General features: G+C 59.2%; 2 protein-coding genes across 2 annotated transcripts in view; both read left to right on the forward strand.

Annotated features, from left to right (window-relative positions):
- Nucleotides 1-11,465, forward strand: part of CPLX1 (complexin 1) — a 44,737-nt gene extending 33,272 nt beyond the window's left edge. The window contains exons 3-4 of the mRNA XM_008018193.3: nucleotides 3,889-4,064; nucleotides 9,706-11,465. Of these exons, the coding sequence (XP_008016384.1) occupies nucleotides 3,889-4,064; nucleotides 9,706-9,903 (374 nt within the window). The 3' untranslated portion in view covers nucleotides 9,904-11,465. The remainder of the gene's footprint in view (nucleotides 1-3,888; nucleotides 4,065-9,705) is intronic.
- Nucleotides 11,466-15,974: 4,509 nt separating this feature from the next.
- LOC119618782 (uncharacterized) lies at nucleotides 15,975-16,954 on the forward strand. The gene has a single exon (XM_037983240.2). The coding sequence runs from the start codon at nucleotides 16,083-16,085 to the stop codon at nucleotides 16,431-16,433; it is 351 nt and encodes a 116-aa protein (XP_037839168.1). The 5' UTR covers nucleotides 15,975-16,082; the 3' UTR covers nucleotides 16,434-16,954.
- The last annotated feature ends 2,946 nt before the right edge of the window (nucleotides 16,955-19,900 follow it).

Raw genomic sequence — 19,900 nt, forward strand, 5'->3', positions numbered from 1 at the left:
CAAGGCAGGCGGATCAGGAGGTCAGGAGTTCGAGACCACCCTGGCCAATATGGTGAAACCCGTCTCTACTAAAAATACAAAAATTAGCCAGGCATGGTGGCAGGCATCTGTAGTCCCAGGTACTCAGGAGGCTGAGGCAAGAGAATCGCTTGAGCCTGGGAGGCGGATCTGGAAAAGTGGTGACTCCAAAGGAAGTCTTCAGTGGGGTGATCGCCAGCACCATGTCCAGGTCTCAGCTTTGACGAACACTCGGTGGATGCAATGGCAGTGTTTAGGGAGGCCCAGGCACCACATACAAGAACCCTCTTATACAATCTTTGTGACTGTTCTGTAAATCTACAATCATTTCAAAATGAAGTTTTAAAAATGACTTTAATGGATGTAGTGCGTACATATACATAATTTATGTATAGTGCACACTAAGTTGAATGCAGCCATTGTCATTGTACTGACACTGTAAGGAAACCCTGAGCAGGGTTTTGACCTCAGGGGCGGCTGCTCGACAGAAGCAGTTCCCCCCCCCCCCCCAGAAACTGTCTGGGTGTCTTGGGAATGTGGGTGCCACTCCAGCAAAGGTCTGGAAGGTGGGTTCCCGGGAAGAGCCTCAGGGGTGGGAACGTGGCGGCCCTGACCCCACCCTCTCCTATGTCTGCAGAGGAAACGACTCAGCTTCTGCCCCTTCTGCTTCCACGAGGCGGGGTGGGTGATGGAGTCCCAGCAGGGCCAGAGTGCAGGGAGGCCCCGGGATCTGCACCCCCAGGTATGGGGCGAGCCCCTCCCCCTGGGACTGAGCTCCCTCCCCAGGGGATTTATCCGCCTGTGCCGCTGTGGGGGGCGTTGCCAGCCCCGTCACTGCCTGCGGCGTCGTGTCCGGTGCGCCTCCATCTCTCACGGGGGAAGCTGAGGCTCAGAGAAGAACGAGGGAGGGGTGGGGCCGGCCCCTGTGCGGCGAGGCCAGTAGCGGACCCCAGCCAGACTGCGGGACCCCCAGCCTCGGATCCGACCCCCCTGCAATCAGCGTCGGAGTGTCCCAGCCTCGGGCACCACTTGGGACCGCCCCGCGCCGCAGCGCCCTCCTCTGGAAACCGGGGGTGTGGCAGCGCCGCCCTCCTGCGGACGCGGGGTGCAGCTCCTGCTTCCAGGGGCCGGCGGGGTCGCGGGGTGTCGAGGTCGAGGCTGGTGGGGTCGCAGCAGCGCTCGGGGCCACCCCTTCTGCACCTGTCCCGCCGTTCTGGCGTCTGTGCCAGGAGAGCAAATGGCACTTTGGGTTTCTGTGCCAGGAACAAGCTTCCCGCAGTTTCTGTTGGGCTCCTAGCTGCGCCCAATTCCCAGCTTTTGGAAGCGGTTCTGGAGGCGGCTCTGCGCAGTAGCCGGGCCAAAAGGCCGGGTGGTGGGCGGTGTCTGTGACGCTCCCCAGGTTCACAGGGGGTCCCTCTGAGCCTAGTGGCTTTGCAGCCTGTGGGGAGCACGAATCCTCGGCTCAGTCCCCCTTCTTAGGGGTGGGCCTTCCAGAAGCCTTTGGCACCTGGACTAGCCCAGGGCTCAAGTGGGGCCTCTACACTCACAGAGCGGGAGGGTCCCCACAGCCACCCCTGGAGCAGAGGGCAGCACACCTAGTGCTCTATAAATGCCTGCTCCCGTGACTAGACCCACAGCCTATGTGATGAGCTGGAGGGGAGGGAGGGAAGGGACCAGCCCACCGAGCTGTGGAAGCTCTGCAGCCCCCACCCCAGCCAGGAACCCCTTCAGTCAGGAGAGCAATGTGGGGAGAGGCCAGGCTAACTCACCTCCTTATAGACACCAGTCCTTTCCAGGAGGGAGAAAGAGCTACGGGTCACTCACTTTAGGGTGAATTAGCTTTTCTCACGGGGGGTAAGATTTGCACAAAGGCAGTTAGGGCTGTGGGGGCTGTCCTTGTTCCCCCACACACCTGCCAGAGACAGCCACACCGCAGGAGGCAGAAGATTCCGGCCCAATGACTGGGGACTGTTAGAAGAACCTAGGAGCAATTCTACTGTGACCCAGTTTCCCTTGAGTCATGGGCCTAAAATCTGCTTTGCAAAACATTGCAGATGTGGCTGAAAACTGACCACAAGGCTCTTAGTTTTCTGTTGAGGAGTCCAGATCTGTGCCATCAGCCAAGTGCCTGGCATAGGCTGCCTGCCTGTCCCCACAGCGACGAGGGCAGTAAGATGGGCTCATTCTCCCCACACCCTGCTGCCTGTGATAGCTTCAGACAGCCAGGACATGGGGGGCAGGAAAACAGGTGCAGTCAGAGGTGCCGGCAGGATGCAGGCTGGCCCTGTTTGAGTGACACCTTCAGCCCAGAGCACTCAAGCAACAAGCTGTTCTCCTCCCACCAACAGCTGGGGGCCTTCCAAATGACAGCTCCTGCCCACCTTTGACAGGGAGCTCACTCCTGAATGACTGGCAGAGGCAGCACTGGCACAGATAGCTACAGGCGAGGGCGTTCTCCCAGACTCCGTATAGCATGGAGCTTCCCAGTATCAGAGTAGTAATGGGGGGGCACCCAGAGCGCCAGGGACACGGAACTGCTGAATTCACAGAAACAAGGTGGGGGGCACATCTGGACCCAGGTGGAAAGTGGCTGGGTGGTATTAGCCCAACCCAGAATTCCACCTGACATTTATACGCGAGGCATTGGCTCAGCTGGCTGGGGGCAGTCCTTAGGAGGTCTGGCATCCAGTGGGCAGAGCCCAGAGGCAAGACCTTCAAGGAGGGGCACAGCCAGTGCCTGAGCACTGAGGAGCACCTCGAGGGGGCCGAGTGGCCGCCAGGGGAGAGCGGCATTTGCAGAGGCAACCTGTGGCCGGAGTCCCCTCACACACACGAGGCTGGTCCAAGAGCACCCCTGCAATGCTGAGGGCTATGAGTGGCCGTGGGGGAGCCTGGGCGCTTTGCCAGGTCACCTCCCTCAGTGACAACTGTGTGCTGGGTCCAGCCAGCTTGCTGTGCTCCCTGGAGCTGCCGAGGGCCAGGGCTCCCCGCAGTTCCTGCTATATTCAGAGGCTGTAATTACGCATCTCTGTCCTGTGGGCCGAGTCGCAGAGCTGTTTAGGGAGGTGTTTGTGGGGCCTGTGAATCAGGAGCTCACGAGAAAAGTGGTGGCTGGCACCGCAGAGCAATAAGGGCCTAGGTGCCAGCAACAAGCAGTCCCCTGCAGCCCCAGCAGGGCCCCTGCCAGCCCGCATGCCAGCTTCTGCCCCCGGGGTCAGACTCAGTGACCTTGCCTCTGACAGCCAGCCCTGCTCCTCAACCCACTTACTGCCCGCATAAACAGCTGAACTGCACCACTTCCAGGAGGCCAGGCCTCTGCTGGATACAGGACCAGAAAAGACCCATCAACCCCTGGGAGCTCACACACAACTGCACACACAACCACAAGACCACAAGCCTGATCACAGCCACATGCAGTAAACCACACACATGCACAACCACACACAACCACACAGCCAGGCATGCATATTACACAAACACACACAGAACCACATACAGACATACAACCACATGTGGAGCACACACAAACAATCACAACAGCCACACGTATGCATAAGCACGCAGTCACACACAGGTGCATACAGACGCGCAACCACAGCGCCACTCTCCGCCCCCCACGGAGTTGCCTGCGTCCCTTGAGGAAGAGAAAGCAAAGCAGGAGACCCCAGCACGCTAGATGGAGGGTCCGGGCAGGAGGGTCAGGGCCAGATGGAGGTGGGAAGAGCGACTGGAGGGTGTTGGGGGCTGCCTGAGGGTCGAGTGGATGGAGGGTTGGGGGAGTAGGCCAGAGGGCATGGGGGTGTGGCTGAGACACTAGCCCGGCCTTGGCCATCTGAATGGGGCGGTCTGAATCACCAACTTCTGTCCCAGGGGCCACCAAGGACATGGGGAAGATGCTCGGGGGTGACGAGGAGAAGGACCCAGACGCCGCCAAGAAGGAGGAGGAGCGGCAGGAGGCGCTGCGCCAGGCGGAGGAGGAGCGCAAGGCCAAGTACGCCAAGATGGAGGCGGAGCGCGAGGCCATGCGCCAGGGCATCCGAGACAAGGTGCGCGCCGGGCCAGGCCCCGCCTGCGGGGAAATCGGCCCTGAGTCCAGCGGGGGCCCAGACCCCTTCTGGGTGGAAGGGGCTGCCCGGAGGAGGGGCGGGCGTCCCCCTGGGTCTCCTCCCCTTTGGGGGCTTCAGGGTAGTGGAGGGGGTTGGGGCTCGGATTGGGTTCCCTCTGTGGGGCCCAGCCCGTCCTGCCCCTGACCACAGGGCCGGCCCTGACGGGCTTCCTGGGCCCGCATTCCGATGCGCAGCCCTGCGGGAGAAGGTGGAGCCTGGCTGGCTGCCCGGGGCCCTGGGCCGACGGGTCATGGGGCGACCACCTGGCATGGGAGGGCGCTCTGAGGTGAGCCCGGCCTGGAGTGAGGATGCAGGGAGGGGGGCACCCGCTGGGATTCAGGAGGTGGCCCAGAGTGGCTGCCGGCACAGGGACAGCCACGCGCCGTCACTCCCACTCAGCCGGGTCCCCGCAGCGGCCAGGTCCGAGGGCCACAAGTTACAGGGAGCAACCTGGGTCCGGAGAACCGCTCCGGCTTCCTCGGTGGCTCCAGCACGGCCCTGGCTGGAAGCCGGGTGGGCACAGACAGCAGCCTGGAGGAGCCTCCAGCCAGGGGTGAGGGGGCACGTGGGAGATGTTTACATTCCACATAGGAGGGGCCTGGGGTGCTGCCTGGAGCCGAGTGCTCACCCCATGCGCTGGTCCCAAGGGTAGGGGCCGCAGCAGGCCAGGTAGGCCGGAAGCTGTGTTTCCCAGAGGGTCGCCTTAGTCGCCTGCCCTGGATGGGCCAAGATGGCCTGGCTTCAGGGTGGGAAGGTTCAGACTCCCGGGACCCCTCCCTGCTGCCAGGGGCACCCAGAGCAGGTGCAGAAGCTGTTTCCTGGCCTTGTGTCAGCCGCACCCAGGGAAGGGTGGGCTCCACGGGGTCTTGTGGGGAGGCTGGAGCTCCGGAAGTGGACAGAGGTCGACATGGGAAGGCGGGAGCGGGGCAGGTAGGGCACATGCAGCCCCCATACCCGAAAGGCCAGTCCAGCAGTGCTGCCCCGCCCCACCCACGGATTCTTCCCACACCCTCCGGTCCCTTGCAGCAACCCCCCGCCACCGCCATGCACCCTGGAGGGTGCAGAGCAGCCACTGATGGGGTGTGGGGGCTGAGTGCCCTGGCATCCCACCCAGGGTCACTGGACATTTCCAGGGGTCTCCTGTTGATCGACTTTGCTGTGCTGGCTCACGCCCTCCAGCTCCCCTAGCTGACCCAGGGCTTCAGGAGGAAGTCAGGGGAATATGCACCATCTGAGCCAGGCAGCCAGAGCCCATTCAGATGTGCTCAGGAGACTGTGGGTATCAGGAGCGGGGGACGGGGACAGGAGGAGAAGGGAGGAGGAGTCAGAGAACAGAGAGAGACAGAGACACAGAGATAAAGAGACATACAGAGAGACAGAGGGAGAGACAGAGACACAGAGAGGGAGAGACAGAGAAAGAAGGAGAGACAGAGACAGGGAGAGACAGAGACAGAGAGGGAGAGACAGAGAAAAAGACAAAGAGAGGGAGAGAGACACAGAGAGAGAGAGACAGAGAGACACAGAGAGGAGAGAGATAGACAAAGAGAGGAGAGACAGGCACAGAGAGAGGGAGAGACAGCAACACAGGCAGGGAACAGAGAGGAGAGAGCCAAGACCCCAAGACCCCGAGAGCCCCCGGCAGAGCTGAGAGAGCTGACGCTCAGTAGAAGTGGAGGTGGCGGTGGGTAGCAGCTGAAGGAGGGACACAAAGTGATGGTGGGCTGGGGTCTGAGAGAGCTGTGTCTGGGTCCGTGTCCAAGCAGGTGCCTCCAGAGTGGGTCAGGTCCCCCCGGCTCCGACCTCTGCTGGCATGATCTTACACTGGCTGTTCCGGGCCGTGTCATTCCTCAGGGTCCCCAGAGGCAGGACAGGGCAGGCTCAGGGGACCATGTCCAGGCCCCAAGGGCAGTGGGGACAGGGCCAGCAGTGTCAGTGACTGAGTGGCCCGGACAGGATGCAGCAGCTGCACCCTCCAGAGACTGGGAGACACCAGGGAGAGTGAGGCCCAGGAAAGGGGGAAGCGTAAGCACCTGCTCAGTTTCCGTGTGGGGCCCACAGCTGGCAGCTGGGGTGCAGGGCTCTCTGGTCAGGCCTATGGGGAGCTGGCCTGACCTTGCTGCCAGGCACCAACCTGCGCTTCTGTCTTGGTCTAAGCCCCTCAGAGAACACAGGTGGCAGGGATAGAGGCCACAGACCTGCCCACAAGAACAGCCCCCTCCACAGTCCACTGGCCCCTCAGGCCTTGGAAGCACCAGCCTCTCTGCTCTGGAGGCCCCACCACACTGGATCCCCCCCAGACCCCACATCCACACCTTCCCCACAGAGCCCTCCTCCACGGAGCCTTTTGGGGTTGGGGGAACCCCGCCCTCAGGTGTGGCCACCTGATCAGAACACCTGCTGCCTCCAGCCTCCCCTGGGCCGTGGCACCCCCAGGCATCTTGGGGGTTGGTTAGAGAAGAGGTGCTGAGCTGCCCTGTCCAAGGCCTCTTTGTGTATGGGGACTGGATCCTTTCGGAGTATCCAGCCCCTCAGGCAGTTCCCAGAGGAGCACCGCACCTGCACCTCCAGTCAGGCAGCCATCTGGACAGGCCCAGGCCCAGGGATCGAGAGCGAGACTGGCCCCTCTGTGCTCCTTGCACTGACTGACCCGCCCTTGGCTTGCACAAGCTTCCAGCCACCCATGTCGGGCAGCTCACGCCTGGGCCTTCCTGCATGGGCCTTCTGAGGGCCCACTAGGCTGCCCAAGTACACTGCATCCCCCCACCCCCAACAGCTCACACGGCGGCTAGCAGGTGTCCACCTGGTTGCCGAATGCTGGGTGTTTGGTCCTATCATTCCTATTGTTGGTTCTCAGTATTGATTAGCACCCACTGCCCTTTTCTTCTCAGGAACACAGTGTTTTCAGGGTTCAGGGTCTCACCTCAGACGTGTCAGGGCCTCCTAGGCTCCCCCAGCAGCCACTCCCATCCTCAGGTGTTACTTCCTAGAGAGCAGCTGACCAGCATCACCGCGGGCCTAGGGTTGGGTGTGCCTGGGCATTTGTTTCTGGAGCAGACGCCTCAGAACCGGGTCTCAGGCTCCGGCGTGCAGCCCAGCCCCAGAGCCCGTGTTCCCAGCGGAGTGACCCTGGCCCTCGGGCCGAGTCCAGCATGACCTCAGCCTCAGAATGCCCTGGAGCCTCAGTGCAGCAACTGGCACTTCAAGCCAAGCTCTGAGTGTCCTACAGCCTGGTGGCAGGGCCTGGAGTCTCCTTCCTGGGCCCAGAGGGAAGGACCCCACACCATTTGCAGACAGGGTCCCCCAAGCCCCAAGGGTCACTCCCCTGACCCAGGAGGTTCCTTTGCTCACACAACTTATGTTCCCGCTGTTACATGCCTGCTCCTCTGAGCACACCCGTGTTCCTGAGTGCCTTTGCTGTGGGCAGCACGGCCTCCTGGGCTGGGCACACGTGTGGCCGCCGCATGCACAGACCCCCGTACCCCTGGCTGGAAGGAGGCTCTCTCTGGCCAGACCTAGCTTCCAGTGGCATCGCTCTCCCCAGCGCACTCCTGGCCCCACAGGACGAGGAGCACGTGCCCCCTCCACTTCGGTACCTGGAGCTGCTGCCCCTCCTGCTGTGGATGGCTAGGACCAGAACCAGTCTGCTCTTGCTGCCCCGCGGGGTCAGGGCTTTGTTCTGGGCTTGCAGGGCTCTCTGGGTGACGCCCCTGTCCCTGTGGAGGACGTTCCTACCCTGCACTCTTCGCTTCACTGAGGAGATCCCTGGAGTCCCAGCTCTGTCAAGAGTGTGCAGGGGCTGCTGAGGACCAGGGCGAGCCCACAGCCCCTCTCTCCTCAGTGGCCAGGTGGTGCTCTGGCCGCAGGCCGCTGGGAGCATGGCGCCCTCCTTTCCATCTCACTGAAGGTGGCCCTGGCCCCCCACACCCAGAGCCACCTGCAGCACCAGGGGAGGGGAGAGATGCCGAGACTGCCCTCAGTGGGGTTGGGGGGCACACAGGTAGCCCCCATTTGGGAGGAGGGAGGGGCCTCCTTGGAGAGCCAGGGGGTGCCCAGCACCAGGAGCAGAACCAACCGCTTCTATGGGAAGGGGCTGCTGAGACAGGAGCAGGAGATGGCAGGGGAGGGGCTCCTCCTGGGCAGAAAGGCTCCTCCCTGTGGCTGGCGATCCCATGGTGTTATCCTTGGTCCTGTAAAGTGCTGGTGCCCACTCCCTTTCTAAGTTTTCTCCTGGACACAGCTGCTGACGCCTTTACTGCTCTAGAGCATCCTTAATCTCAGACCCAGGACCTTGGACCCGGCTCTGGGGTCCTGCCCAGGGGATGGACAACCGGCTCCTGTATGACACCAGGCCCCCAATCCTTCCAGGCCAGCCCAACCCCACTGGTTCCCACCTTCCTGGGCAGCAAGAGGCTGTTCTGTAGTTCCATGGCCTCACCATGACTACAAGCTTCCTGGGCTGGTGGCTCACAGGAGGGCTGGAGGAATGTGGGGTGGGGAGGTGTATTGATCTAAGAACCAAAACCCTGCTGCCTGGCATCAGAAACTTAGAGGCCTGGAGGGCAGAAGGCCAAAATCCCACGCTCCCTCTGGAGGCTCTGGGGGAGGGCCCTTCCCTGCCCCTTCCTGCGTCTGGTGGCCCTGCAACCCCTGGTGTTTCTTGGCTTGTGGCCTCGCCACTTGCGACTTCCTCCGCTTTCATATGCCCGCCCCCGTCCGGGTGTCTGTCCTTTCTGTCTCTTATAAGGACACTCTTACTGGACTTGAGGCCCCTCGAATCCAGGATGGCCTCATCCCCATCCTTACCATAATCATGTTGACAAAGACCTATCTCCAAACGAGATCACATTTGAAGCTCCAGCCAACATGAGTTTGAGGGGGACAGTATTCAGCCACTACAGAGGGCAGACACACTCACAGGAGATGAGAAACGGGGGTGGGCAGGGGCTCGGTGAGACCCAGGCGTGCCGGCTGAGGTCACGACTAGGCAGGATTCCAGGACACCCAGTGCCTGGAAGTAACCGCCGCCCAGGCCCCTCTGCCAGCTGCCCACGGAGCTGAAGTGGCCTGCCAGGGAGTGGCCCTGCTGAGGCTGTGGCTGCATGCAGGCAGCCTTGGCCAGGCCCAGGAGTGACTGCAGGTCATGGACCAGGCACTGGGCAGGAGGGTCAGCTGCAGGGTGACAGGTGGGGACTGTGGCCCCACCTCTGCCACACAGCATCCTGCCCACCCTTCCCTGCCCCAAGCTGGAGGCTTCCTGGAAGGCAGGATGCCAGGGGCTGGGCTGGGTTTGGAGCCAGAGGTGGGGCCACAGCCCCCTGTCCTCTCAAGGAAGATGGGAGTTTCCCCATCCCCTGCTCCCCCCTTCTCAGTTGCTGGCCCCCATTCTCCGTGGGGGCTTCCCACTCCTCCAGGGACCCCCCGGCGCGGGGTCTTTTCTCCCTCTGGGGTCCTCGTGTGCCTGGTGGGCCAGGGGGCCGTGCACACGCCTCCTGGGGTTCCTGGGCCAGTCCCTGGCCCCCGGAGGCTGCGGCCTGCCTAGGAGCCGCCGGGACCCCCGCGCTGACCCCCGCCTCCCTCGCAGTACGGCATCAAGAAGAAGGAGGAGCGCGAGGCCGAGGCGCAGGCCGCCATGGAGGCCAACTCCGAGGGGAGCCTGACGCGGCCCAAGAAGGCCATCCCGCCGGGTTGTGGGGACGAGGTCGAGGAGGAGGACGAGAGCATCCTGGACACCGTCATCAAGTACCTGCCCGGGCCGCTGCAGGACATGCTCAAGAAGTAGCCCCGCGCAGGACAGCGGCCCCGCGGAGCCCCGCCCCTCCCCCCTGCAGACCCTCCGCGGAGGCCCCCAAGGGACGAGCAGAGTGCAGCCCCTACGCCGATATAAGCCATAGCCCCAGGCCCGCCCTGCCTGCGCCCGCCGCCTCTCTCACCCGAGGGGCGCGCGCCCCCAGGACCCCCCAGTCCGCCCGGTGCTCCTCTGCCCGCGGGTGGCTGGAGCCCCATCGCCTGGGACGCCCCTTCCTCTTGCCGTTTACCGCCCACCCAGCAGCGCCCGAGGCCAGGGCCGCCGGAAGGGCAGCCCCGCGACCACCCCTGTGCACTCATTAGCGGCGGTGGGCGCCTGTCGGGCCCGCACTCAGGAGCACAGCCATAGCAGATGGGGGGTTGCGGGCGGGGCGGGGGCGGCAAGGCCTGGGCCCCCCTCCCGCGCGCGGATTCCGGGGTTCGGATCGCGCCGCCGTGAGTGTTCGCGCCCGCACGTGGCCGCTCTCCGCCCCCCAGGCTGCCCCCCTCGCGCCCCTGTCCGTCAGTCTCTGTCCCCGTCCTTTCCTCTCCTTTCTGGAAGGTTTCGCTTCTTACGAACGCCACGGCCGTGTTCACTACTAAACTAAAGGAAACAAAGCAATAGGTTTGGGGGACGCTAAGACCCCCACCCCCGTCACCCCGCTCTTCCCGAGTCCTCGCCCCTCGCCCCCCACCCGGCCTCCTGGCCTCTCCGCCGACGCGGCTGCTGCTTCTCCCTGGGGTGGACCCCTGCCCTCGCCCATTGAACTCTGCACCCTCCACAGGAGCCGCAGAGGCCCGAGGCACCCAGGGGGTCTCCGGACGCTGGAGACCCTGCGCCCCTGCCCAGCGCCTCCTCCGTGGGCAGCTCCTCGGGTGGGGCCTGCGGGGTTCCCTGCGCGCAGCCGGCGCCAGTGTGGCCGAATCCACCTGGTGGCCCTGCGGGGCGGCCTCCGAGTCCCTGTTTCTCCTCCATTCATGTTTAATTTGCATCACAATTTGTTGAATCTCAGGTAAATGAGGTCTTTGCATTTAATGAGTTTTATCTTGACAGGCGTTGCCTCGCCCCCCAGGCCCTTTCCGTCCACATCACAAATGCATCAAGTCTACACGTGTTTCGGGCCAGGGTTGGCTTGGCATTGACCTTCATGACCTTACATAGCTTTAGAGAAGCCATAACGTTAGACTGCAATACTAACGACCTACGCCCTTCCCGGCAGAGACCACCGCGCCCCTCTGCGCCCCAGCGACGCGGCCCGCGGGGACGTCGCTGTCCGTCCTGCTCGCCCTGTGCCCTCTCGCTGACTTCTCCCGGGTCGTGTCTTATAAAAACTCCTGTTTTCACACCTTTCAAAGCCAGCTCTGAGCAGACAGGGCGTCCTCTCTTAGAACCTGCGCACCCCGTTCCCAGCGCATGGCGCCCGGGGCCGCGAGCTTAGCTTAGACCGTGGTGTCCTCTGTCCGTTTGTCCTGCGCCTGCGCCTCCTCCTGCATGTCGGGGCCCCTGCGTGTGTTCTCTCCGGATGGAATCACAGCCAATAAACACCAGTGATTTCACACCGTGTGGCCATTCCTTCCAGAAGTCCATTCCGCCAGCCGGTGGGAGGACCGGGCCTTCCCTCGCCCATGTTCTTTCCACCGGCAGCTGCAGGGCATCCCACCATTCTCACCCTGCTCCGTCCACTCAGACTCATTTTCCCCAGGCCCTCCAGCCAGAGCAACCTCCATGTAAACCGCAGACCTGCGCCTTCAGGGACCCGAGCCCAGGTTGGGTCTTCCACCCTCAAAGCCTCTGCCCTCTGCTCTCCCTCCCACCTAGATCCCCGACCACCGGCCTGTGCCTCTTCCCAGCTCCACCGGCCGGGGGCCCCAGGTCACCCTGACCCTGTGCTGCCCTTGCCTCTGCCCAACCAGGAATTCCTGCCCCGACAAGCATCCCCATGGGACTGTCCCTCCTCCTGAGTCCCAGACCGGGATCCCTGAAGGGAAATGTCTGCCAACTTGGGTTAAGGCCAGAGGAGGTTCCTCACCCCAGCCCAGAGAACAGGCCCTCTGCCTGGTTGCTGGGGGTCCCGCCCACACTCAATCCGCTGGATGCTCAGCCCACCCCTAGCTGCTGCCCGCCACTTGCTTCCCCAGAACGTCCTTGTTTGACCTCCATGTTTGGAAGCTGTTAAAAGATGATTCCGGCCAGGTGCGGTGACTCGGGCCAGGTGCGGTGGCTCAGGACAGGCACTGTGGCTCACACGTGTAATCCCAGCACTTTGGGAGGCCAAGGTGGGCAGATCACGAGGTCAGGAGATGGAGACCATCCTGGCTAACATGGTGAAACCCTGTCTCTACTAAAAATACAAAAAAAAGAAAAAAGAAAAAAATAGCCGGGCATGGTGGCATGCAACTGTAGTCCCAGCTACTCGGGAGGCTGAGGCAGGAGAATCACTTGAACCTGGGAGTTGGAGGTTGCAGTAAGCTGAGATTGCACCACTGCACTCCAGCCTGGGCGACAGAGCGAGACTCCATCTCAAAAAAAAAAAAAAAAAAAAAAAAAGCAAAGATGATTCCATGACATTTGTTAAAGCTTGGTGAGGAAGGCTTTGCTCAGGACCAGTGCCATAGGTACAGGGACCATGCAACAGGGCTTGCAATGGGTGTGTTGCCAAGGAGCAGAGTGGGCTCAGTGGACAGAAAATGACTGAGGAACATCAAGGGTTGGGGGATTCTGGCTAACCCCGTCTAACTGGATTCTAGCTGGAGACAGGCAGGGTAATCAGACAGACCCGTCGGGCGGTGGAGGATGAGGACCCCAATTAAATCTCCAGGATGAGGGTTTGTTGCTAAACTGACCTAGCCAGATTCTTTGCTAAAACAGAATTTTACAAGGAAGTGGGTCAATGGGCCTACCAGAAGATTCAGGAAGTTAATTAAAGTTTGACCACACAAAAAGCTTTGTCAGGAGCCCTCTCTAGGGAGCAGCATGTCTGGGTCTCCTGTAACCTTCCTGATGCTTCTGGCTGGGAATGCCCCAGGGAGCTGCCCAGTCCCAGGGCAGGAGAACCTCATGTGCCCTGCCCCCAGGCCGGGCCCTCCTGGATGCCAGGTGGGATCTGGGAGGGAATGTGCTCTCCTCCAAGCCCATGGAGGGGTGTATCCTGGTCTTCCTCCTGCTGCCTCTGGGGAAGTGTGGACCCCAGGCACCACCAAACTGCCCAGGGTGACGTCTCCCCTGCCGAGTAGGCAGCAGCTGGCCCCTCTTCCTCCCTGGAACTGAAACTCAGTGTCTTTGCACCCACCCCTGTGCCTGTGGCTGCTCCCCAGCAGGGCTGCTCTTAGAAGGCCACCCCAACATCCAGCCACTGCTCAGCCTCCATCCTCCCCTAGCCTCCCATTTCCCACCCATAACCTGGTCTGGACCCCCTTGCAAGCCTGAGCAGCAACTTGAACATCCCAGGCAATGACCCAGGCAGCTTTCCCTCAGAGTCTTTTTTTTTTTTTTTGAGACAGAGTCTCGCTCTGTCGCCCAGGCTGGAGTGCAGTGGCGAGATCTCGGCTCACTACAAGCTCCACCTCCCGGGTTCACGCCATTCTCCTGCCTCAGCCTCCAGAGTAGCTGGGACTACAGGCGCCCACCACCATGCCCAGCTAATTTTTTTTTGTATTTTTTTAGTAGAGACGGGGTTTCACCATGTTAGCCAGGATGGTCTGGATCTCCTGACCCTGTGATCCGCCCACCTCAGCCTCCCAAAGTGCTGGGATTACAGGTGTGAGCCACTGCGCCCGGCTCCCTCGGAGTCTAGACCAGCCCTTCCTACAGCTGGGTCAGACCTGAGCTTCTCCTGGATCCAGCTCTCACCTCAGGTGATGGGGTCCGAGGCCTCCTGGGAAAGGCACTCCTCCCCAGATGTTTACTGTGCCCCTGTGATTTGTGGCGCTCTGTTCTAGGGGCTGGGAATACTAGTCCCTCCTTCCTGGAACTGGTTTTCCTAGTGATGAAAGGCAGATGATAAACATGTAAGTGGAGAGAGCAATGGTGAGGGTTACTATTTCATGAGTGGTCAGGGGGCCTCTCTGTCAGAGTGATGTGCACAGACCCGGAGGAAGGCGGGTGTCCCGTGGGAGAGCATTCTGGGCAAAGGAACAGGCATTCAAGAGCCAGGAGACAGCGCTGCCTGGGTGCCACCAACGTGGCCCTGACCCCAGGCACTGGCTGGGCACCACTCTGCCCCCGGAGTCTCCTCCTTCTGAACGTTTAACTGTATCTTGAACACAGCTAGGCTGGTTTTCAAGCTCCAGACACGGCCTCCTCCTCAGGCCAGGAAGCCATCTCTCCTCTGACCGCCTTCTCCCCCAGGGCCCCTCCTCTCCAGCGCCCTGCACTTGGGGCAGTAGCGGCTTCTGAATCAGAAGCCACCTGACTATGAGCTTTCAGGACAAATTCTAAGAGGCCTGGCAATTAAAGGCCATTTTCCTGGCACCGGAAGTCCGCAGCCAGTCCAACCCTGCCGCCCACCGCCGGCCAGTGGGGCCACTGCGCCCAGGCGACTCGGAAGCGGCTCTGCTGCTGTTGCAGGCAGCTGCCCCTCAGGTGACGCAGGGAACGGTGTGTGGGGAGGAGCACAAGCCAGTAAGGAGTCCTGGGAACAGCTTGAGATACCCACACACCTGGCTGTGTGTATGGAAAGGGCCTCAGGGAAGGCGCCCAGGTGAGACTTCCGGGGACACGGCCCCCAGCACACCCGCCCCCTCCAGCACATCCACCCCACCCAGCACATCCACCCTGCAGGGGATCTGCCCCACCTCCCCGTCACACAGATCCGCCCCTCCAGAAAATCCGCCCCCCAGTAGATCCACCCACCAAGATCCACTCCCCTGGAGATCCGTCCCTCCAGCAGATCCGCCTCCCGCAGAAGATCCACCTCCTCATCAGATCCTCCCCCAAAGACCCACCCCCAGCACATCCGCACCCCCAGAAGATCCACCCCCCGCAGCAGATCCGGCCCCCTCAGCAGATCTGCCCCTCCAGAAGATCCGCCCCTCACGGCAGATCCGGCCTTCCCAGCAGATACGCCCCTACGCCCCCTCCCCGAGTAGATCCTCCCCTCCAGAATATCCACCTCCCCCGCAGATCGGGCGTCTCCCTCAGAACGGCCCCCAGCAGAACCGCCCCCAGCAAAGCCGCTCGGGCTGGGCCTCAGGGCCTGGGGAAGGGAGCCGGGACCAGGCCTTGGAGGGACCGGGCCCGCCCCTGGCCAGCCCGAGCCAATCAGCGCATGCTAGGCGGGCTGTCATGATTGGCTTCCAGAGGCTCACGTGTGGAGGCCTGACCAATCAGAGCCCGAGAGACACCATTGCAAGACTCTGAGGAGAGCTGGAGCTGGGTAAGTCCGCAGCTCGCAGGGCGGCCGCAGCTGCCCGCCTACCTAGGCCAGTACGCGCGGGTCTCGGGCCTGGCAGAACCTTCTCCGGCCCCCTGCCCTCGCCTGGCCTCGCCCCGTCGGTTGCGTGCTTGTCTCGTCCTGCCCCCAGGCCCTGCCGGTCCCCACCCTTAGGCCGGCGTCCCTGCCCGGCCCTGTTGGGGGCTGGCGCCAGCTCAGGAAGACGCCCCGAAGCCGAGGCCTCGGAAGCAGGTTTCTCCCGGACCTTCTCCTGCCCCGCGTTCCCCGCTAGGCTGGCGGTAGGGACCAGACCCCCCCCGCAAGCCCATAACCGGCCTTCGCGCTCCCGGTGGCCCTGGCTGGCCCTGGGCGCCGCCGAGGCCTCAGCCTGGAACCCCGCTCCTGCCGTCGGGGACCTTTGCGGCTGCCCACACGCGACCCCAGGCAAGGGGTGGGGGCGCGGGACCCTCCATGACAGGGCGGCGGGGCGCTCTCCCTTCTTCGAAACCAGCGTAAACTGGACCCGCCTCACCTCCCAGACCTTGGGGGAGTCCCGGGAAAGGCTGTGGCCTGGGGGTCTGCAGGGCGTTGGCAGTAGAGGTGGGGAGAGACCCTAGCTCTTTTCTGCCCCAGCCCCCTCAGCCGTGCCTTCCTGCCCGTGAGCCGGGGACAGTGGAGGGGAGTCAGGGAGGCTTCTCCAGAAGGACTTTCTTATGACTCATCCTTTAAAGCCCCTCGGGCATAGCCACCCTCCCCAGGACCCACGTACTCTCCCGGACTGTGCTGGAAGCTCAGAGCCAGAATGACTTTTCCACTGAGGCTGGCTGGCCCAGTGGGCGGCAGGGACGGGGGCTGTGAAGAGAAAACTCACCCGCCAGGGTCAGGAGCTGGTTGCCCACTGAGTAAAGCAGAGGGGTCCCTGCCGCTTGCCTCAGGATCAAAGCCAGTTGGTGAGGCACTGAGTAAAGCAGAGGGGTCCCTGCCGCTTGCCTCAGGATCAAAGCCAGTTGGTGAGGCACTGCCTTGCAGTTGTAGGAGAGGAATAACGGCCCCCGTGGGTGCTTGGTTGGAACGATTAAAGGAGACTAGCAGTTTAGCACGATTATTTCACACAGTTCAAACCAGCTTATGTGGTGTCTTCAACAAAAAGTAATTGTTTAGAGAAGTAACAAGATGAAGGAGAACTCTGAGTCCGAGTCTCCCTCCTCAAGTCCCTGTGTGAACAGAGGTAAATAATCGAAACTCACCAACCAGGAGAAATTCACCTAGGACTGGGGCAGAAGGTATACACCATGAGCCTGGAAATGATTAAAAAAACAATGAACACAGGCTGGGCATGGTGGCTTACACCTGTAGTCCCAGCACTTTGGGAGACTGAGGCGGGCAAATCACTTGAGGTCACGAGTTCGAGCCCAGCCTGACCAATATGGAGAAACCCTGTCTCTACTAAAAATACAAAATTAGCCGGGCATGGTGGTGCATGCCTGTAATCCCAGCTCCTGGGGAAGCTGAGGCAGGAGAATCGCTTGAACCTGAGAGACAGAGGTTGGGGTGAGCTAAGATCACACAATTGCAATCCAGCCAGGGCAGCAAGAGTGAAACTCTGTCTCAAAAAAAAAAAAAAAAAAAAAAAAACCCACAACGGTGAGCCAAAGGGACACAGCGGCAAGGGGTCCCAGTGGCCGAGGCTGGAATGACTTGAATAGCAGAATAAAGTAGCGTTGAATTATAATGCACAGTGCTAAAGAAATATTGATGATTCTTTGCTGATGTAATAAGTGACTGAATGAGCCAGGCAAAGTGGGACCTGTAGTTCAGCTACTCAGAGGCTGAAGTGGGAGCATCAGTTGAGCTCGGGAGTCGAGGCCAGCCTGGGCAACATAGCAATATGCCATTTCAAAAAACAAAGGACTGAATAAATAAATAGATGGGAGAGAGGAGACAATTGACCATGCAAGAGGAGTCCAAATATTTTTTCTTTGAGACAGGATTTTACTCTGTCATTCAGAAGGCTGGAGTGCAATGGCACACTGTTGCCTTACTGCAGCGTGGACCTCCTGGACTCAGGCAGTTGTCCCACCTCAGCGTCGCAAGTAGCTGGAACCACAAGCATGCACATCCAGCCGAGTCCGAATAGTGTATGCAGATATGACCTCACAGAGGTGACCTGAACTTCCTGAGTTGTGAGTGAGCCTCACCTGGGACCTCCTTTTAGGTAGCAGGGAAAAGGAGGAGGGTGAGCCACATGTGGGCACCTCCTTCCAGAGAGCATGTGCCTCAGCCTCCAGAGTAGTGGGGATTATAGACATGCACCACCAGCCCGACTAATTTTTGTATTTTTAGTCAAGATAGGGTCTCACTATGTTGCCCAGGCTGCTCTTGAACTCCTGGGTTCAGGTGATCTTCCCACTTTAGCCTCCCAAAGTACTGGGATTACAGGTGAGATATAAAACTTCCTTATTCACAGACTACATGATTGTCTATATAGAGAACACTCATCTAAAGCAACAGCAGTGATTGCAGCAAAGACCCTTGTAGAGCCAGTAAGTGAGTTTGGCATGTTCACCAGTAACACATACAAATTAATCTTAGTGCTGCGTGCAGTGGCTCATGCCTGTAATTCTAGTACTTTGGGAGGCTGAGGCTGGTGGATGGCCTAAGGTCAGGAGTTCGAGACCAGCCTGACCAACATGGTGAAACCCCCTGTCTACTAAAAATAGAAACACTAGCCGGGCATGGTGGCATGCACCTATAATCCCAGCTACTCAGGAGGCTGAGGCAGGAGAATCGCTTGAACCCAGGAAGCAGAGGTTGCAGTGAGCCGAGATCACACCATTGTGCTCCAGCCTGAGCACCAAGAGTGGAACTCTGTCTCAAAAAAAAAAAAAAAAAAAAAAAAAAAGGCCCGGTGTGGTGGCTCATGCCTGTAATCCCAACACTTTGAGAGGCCAAGGCAGGTGGATCACAAGGTCAGGAGTTGGAGACCAGCCTGACTAACATGGTGAAACCCCGTCTCTACTAAAAATACAAAATTTAGCCGGGTGTGGTTGCATGCGCCTGTAATCCCAGCTACTCAGGAGGCTGAGATGGGAGAATTGCTTGAACCTGGGAGGCAGAGGTTGCAGTGAGCTGAGATCATGCCACACTTGAACCCGAGAAGCAGAGGCTGCAGTGAGCTGAGATTGCGTCACTGCACTCCAGCCTAGGCAACAGAGCCAGACTCTGTCTAAAAAAAAAAATCTTATTACTATAGACAAGCAATAAGACGTTGGAAACAAGTTAAAAACACAGTAGCTCCTGAGAGAGAGAGAGGTATAAATTTAACAAGACAAAACAGGGTCTGTATGCTAAAAAACTACAAAATGCCAATTAAAGAAGACCTACATATGTGGAGAGACGGCACATGGCACGCTTATGGACTGGAAGACTGAACATAGTCAAGATGCCAATCTCAGAAGGATCTGTGAAGTTAACAAAATTCCAAAACATTTCAGTAGGACTTCTTTTTAGATTTAGAGATGATTTTAAAATGTATACGGAATGGTGAAGGAGCTAGCTAAAACAGTAAAAAGGATAGATAAAACAGTGTTTTAAAAAAGAGCAAAAAAGTTAGATGAATCACATTACAAAGGTTCAACACATGCTTTAAAGCCACAAAAATCAAGACTGTGGTATTGGCAAAGAACAGACAGATGGGTCACTAGAAGCAGACCCACATAAATATGGCCATTTGATCTTTGACAGCAGTGCAAACAAAAGCAACCCTGTGGAGAAAGGATCGTCAGTTCAACAGATGGCAGTGGGGCAGTTGGTCATCCATATGGAAAAATTGGAACCTTGACCTAAACCTTACATTGTACCTAATTAACTCAAAATGAATCATATATAAATGAAAAACAAAACTATAAAATGTTTGGAAGAAAACAAAAATACCTTTGTACCTGACATTTGGTAGAGTTCTTAGACATGATACCAAAGGCATAATCTATAGAAGAATCCATAAAAGAAAAATTTGTAAATTGGACTTTATCAAAATTAAAAGTTTATTTTTTTGAGACAGAGTCATGCTCTTTTGTCCAGGTTTGAGTGTGGTGGTACAGTCATAGCTCACTGCAGCCTTGACCTCTTGGGCTCAAGCCATCCTCCTTCCTCGGCCTCCTGAGTAGCTGGGACTAGAGATGCGTGCCACCACGCCTGGCTAATTTTAAAATTTTTTTCCTGAGTCTGGGTTTTGTTATGTTGTCCAGGCTGTGTTGCCCAGGCTCAAATTCCTGGCTTTAAGTGACCTCCCACCTTTGGCCCCAAAGTAGTAGATATTACAGGTGTGAGCCACCGTGCCTGACCTAAAAACATTTGATCTACCAAAGACAATGTGAAAAGAATGAAAAGATGAGGAGAAAATATTCACAAATCATCTGTCCAACTAAGGACCTGTATTTAGAATACACAGAGAGCTCTTAAGACTTAACAGTAAGAAAATAGTCCAACTAAGAAGTGGAAGAGACCTGACCAGACATGCACCAGCGATGACACAAGGTTGACTACTGGGCACAGGAGAAGAGGCTTGACACCACAGGCCACCAGGAAATGCAGATTCAGCCACCATGCAGGCCACAAGGC

This window comes from Chlorocebus sabaeus, chromosome 27 (genome assembly GCF_047675955.1).
Source record: "Chlorocebus sabaeus isolate Y175 chromosome 27, mChlSab1.0.hap1, whole genome shotgun sequence".
Lineage (NCBI taxonomy): Eukaryota > Metazoa > Chordata > Mammalia > Primates > Cercopithecidae > Chlorocebus > Chlorocebus sabaeus.